This window comes from Triticum urartu, chromosome 5 (genome assembly GCF_003073215.2).
Source record: "Triticum urartu cultivar G1812 chromosome 5, Tu2.1, whole genome shotgun sequence".
Lineage (NCBI taxonomy): Eukaryota > Viridiplantae > Streptophyta > Magnoliopsida > Poales > Poaceae > Triticum > Triticum urartu.
In genome coordinates this window covers 435,938,276-435,942,084 of record NC_053026.1, presented here as the reverse complement: position 1 = coordinate 435,942,084, position 3,809 = coordinate 435,938,276, and the positions used below count along the sequence as shown (strand labels likewise).

At 46.9% G+C, this 3,809-nt stretch overlaps 1 protein-coding gene across 1 annotated transcript in view; it reads left to right on the top strand.

Moving 5' to 3' along the window:
- The first annotated feature begins 1,599 nt into the window (after positions 1-1,599).
- The window catches only part of LOC125507105 (serine carboxypeptidase 1-like), a 52,977-nt gene continuing 50,767 nt past the window's right edge, over positions 1,600-3,809 (top strand). Inside the window, exons 1-6 of the mRNA XM_048671797.1 lie at positions 1,600-2,101; positions 2,173-2,435; positions 2,528-2,758; positions 3,210-3,319; positions 3,461-3,553; positions 3,759-3,804. Coding sequence (XP_048527754.1) covers positions 1,600-2,101; positions 2,173-2,435; positions 2,528-2,758; positions 3,210-3,319; positions 3,461-3,553; positions 3,759-3,804 — 1,245 coding nt within the window. The remainder of the gene's footprint in view (positions 2,102-2,172; positions 2,436-2,527; positions 2,759-3,209; positions 3,320-3,460; positions 3,554-3,758; positions 3,805-3,809) is intronic.

Below are 3,809 nucleotides of genomic sequence, written 5' to 3'. Positions count from 1 at the left end.
TGCGATGCACGAATTGATTGTAGACTGACACCACCATCTAGGACAGGAATCTCTCTCCCAGGTACTACTTGATCATGCATCATTAATAAAGGGTTAATAGATGATTTTAAACGTGTTTAATTAAATGGGCTGATCTGTGGTTAATTATTCTTAAATAATAATGTGAAATATACTGTTGTTAATTTACTACTTGATAGTTCCAAAGAAAACATATGGATGTAACGAAGTTTATGGGGAAAATCCAATGAACTTTACGATTATAATCCGCAAGCTTTATGGAAAAAGTCCAATGAACTTTAATGTTATAATCAGCAAACTTTATGGGAAAAACAATGAGCTTTACATTTACCTAGCTCGCATTTTGTATGAAAATTCTGAAGAACTTTGTTGTATAATTTAATAAACTTTATGGTTGAATGTGCTGGTCATTTTTGCCAATTGAGATTTTTTATATGAAATATTACATTTACTTACCTAGCTGGCACTTTGTATGAAAATTCTAAAGAACTTTGTGGTATATGTCATGTGTTTGATATATATAGTAATTTCCATCTCCAAATTTAAATATGTTGATATTGGGCTCCTTTCGAAGAGCTCACCATAGAGAAGTCAAATAAATAAAGAAATTTATTTTTTTCAAAAAAGCAATTAAAAGATATGGTGATATATTTATTTGTAGTGCAATTTTACTTTAAAGGTAGATAACATAGGCACATGCAGCTTCTGCTAGCTGTATTAGCGTCAAGCATGCATTTGATCCATCATTTCAACAGTGGGCCTGGGGAATCTAGCGAAGAGACGTGGGAAACGAGAAATGGGTCCGCTGATCTACATGATTCAGCGACGGCGAGGATTTGTGTTGCGCGCGCAGTCTGTTAGGATTCGCCATATTCGCCCCAAAGAGGTCGAGATTGGCTAACCTTCATAAGTCAGAACTGAAGCCAGAGGACCAAGACACACAACCATGCTGCCCGCTTCAGAAGACAGCGTGACCGAGGCAAACCTGTAGAAGATAAAAACGGATCTAGAGAACCCGATTTCGGCCACACCATCTTTCACACGCCTTGGTTGACAAGAAGAAGCATTGCAAGATGAGGGCAAGGTGAGGAGACCCTCTTCCACGCCGACAACAATGCCATCGTCCCGTCACAACCGATTGAATACAATCCCTAAATTTATCCCTAGACCGGCCCCGCCTGTCGCCTAGGTCGCGGGTAGGAGGAAAGCACGTTCTGTGAGGGAGACGTCCGTCAACCGCTGGTGGTTAGCAGAAGAAGTTGCACCTCAGTCTCATCGTTTGGATTGTTGCCTAGAAATGTCATCTCGGCATCGACGGCCAAGTTCGGTGTCGATCTCAAAGTTGTACGTAAACGCCAATAATGCTCGGCACTATCGAACGAAGAAATCTGGAATATAACATTGTTGAGCTCAGTCAAGCATCGATGCGAAGCATGTATCTCGTAGCTATTAGCTAGCTATAGCAAAGCTAACTTCGGAGAACTCTAAACCGCAAAGTTTCTGCTTGGAATATCCGAAATACCTACAACGTATCAGTATAAAAACACCAAGACGATCTACGTAGTTTCCTCGCAGGTTACGATGAGGATCAATACCATGCACTACACGGTAGTAGTACTGGTGATCCTACTGGGAGGAGGATCGCTGGCGAATGCGGCCAACCAGAAGGATGTGCTAAGGGCCTTCATCAAATCGAGGGCCCAGACGCGCGCGGACGGGCCTGGGGAGCCGGACCCGTGGGCCGACCCGATCAGCAGCTTCCGCCACCTGCCCGCCAAGTGCGACGCCCCGCCGGCGGGCACCAGGGAGGCCGACAGGATCGCGGCGCTGCCCGGCCAGCCCCCGCGCGTCAACTTCGACCAGTACTCCGGCTACGTCACCGTGAGCGAGGAGTACGGCCGCGCGCTCTTCTACTACTTCGTCGAGGCCCCCTACGAGGCCGCCTCCAAGCCGCTCGTGCTCTGGCTCAACGGCGGGCCCGGCTGCTCGTCGCTCGGCTCCGGCGCCATGGCGGAGCTCGGCCCGTTCCGTGTGAACCCCGACGGGAAGACGCTGAGCAGAAACAGGCATGCCTGGAACAATTGTGGGTGCCTGATAGATCCTGTTACAACTTCATGCACGCTGTGATCTCTGATGGTTTGTGGTGTCGTGCAGTGGCAAATGTGATCTTCCTGGAGTCGCCGGCAGGCGTCGGGTTCTCCTACTCGAACGCATCGATACCGAGCGGCGACACGAGGACTGCAGTGGACGCCTACATGTTCCTGCTCCACTGGCTTGAGAGGTTCCCCGAATACAAGGGCCGCGACTTCTACATCTCCGGGGAGAGCTACGCCGGACACTACGTCCCCCAGCTCGCCGCCGTCATCCTCGCCCTCCGCGAACTCGGTGCCACGAACATGAACCTCAAGGGCATCTTCGTAAGTTGCCTGATCATGGCCGCCGTCGCTGCGAGCTTTGACCTGTATTGGTCGTATCTCTGACTAACAGAAATCCGGGTTCATCTCTGCAGGTCGGCAATCCGCTGCTCGATAAGTCCAATAACTCATATGGATCGTTAGAGTTCCTGTGGAGCCACGGGGTGATCTCCGACGAGGTGTGGGCCAACGTTAACGGGCCGTGCAACTCCGGGCAGAGCAGCGGGTGCGACGACTCGTTCGATGAGGGCGACATCGATACGTACAACATTTACGCCCCGGTCTGCATCCAGTCGCCAGACGGGAGTATCCACCCCAGCAGCTACGTACGTACTGCTGCACAAGATACATGCGCTCTTTTTTTTTAGGGAAGGCCATTATAGGTAGCTTTATTAACTCAATAAAATGTTTACATCATCGGCTAGTTTACCGAGGAGGAAATTAGGGGATCACCATCCCAAATACTAGAAACTTTATTATGAAAACTAAATTGAGCTAGCTCGTGAGCAACACTATTAACCCCTCTAAAACAGTGCATACAATTGACCTTCCCTATATCCGTAGCCAAGTCCAAGATTTCTGCATATATTGCTGTTGCAGCATCCCACCAATGATCATGTCCAGTGCAAAAATTAATTAGCTCCAAAGAATGTAATTCCGCTTCAATAGCAAAGATACATGCAGTCTTTCTATTTTATAAAAGAAAAGGAAAAATTATTCAGCATTAGCAAATCAGAGGTGGTGGTACTGACTAATTAGCCGCTGTAATTGATACAGTTGCCAGGCTATGATCCGTGCATCGATGCCTATATCGACGCCTACCTCAACAATCCTGAGGTGCAGAAGGCTATGCATGCTAGAACCAACACCGATTGGTCAGAGTGCTCGTAAGTAACGCACTTGCTAACGAACTCTCTCTTATATATTTACCCCACCTTCTTCCGTATATATTTTTTCTATAGATTTATAGTCAGTTTTCATAAATTTTGACTTGGAACAGAACTAATATGCATTACATTTTGACATAGAGAGTCATTGAACGGCTGGACCGATTCCCCAGTTTCCATGATGCCAACCATCGGTCGGCTTGTTGACAAGGGATTAAGAGTCTGGATCTACAGGTAACTTTATTACTCCTACTTCAAGCATTCACAGGTCCTTCAAAACACAAAATGGAGATCTTTTTTTTTTCTGCAATAGTTGCTATACTTTTTTTTCTTTTTTAGAAAAGGGGAAAGACCCCGGCCTCTGCATCATCATGATGCACACAGCCAAATAATATATACGTACTCTTGTCTCGTAACATGGTGGCTAATTCGATGACAGTGGTGACATGGATGATGCGTGCCCGATTACCGCGACGAGGTACGCTGTCAA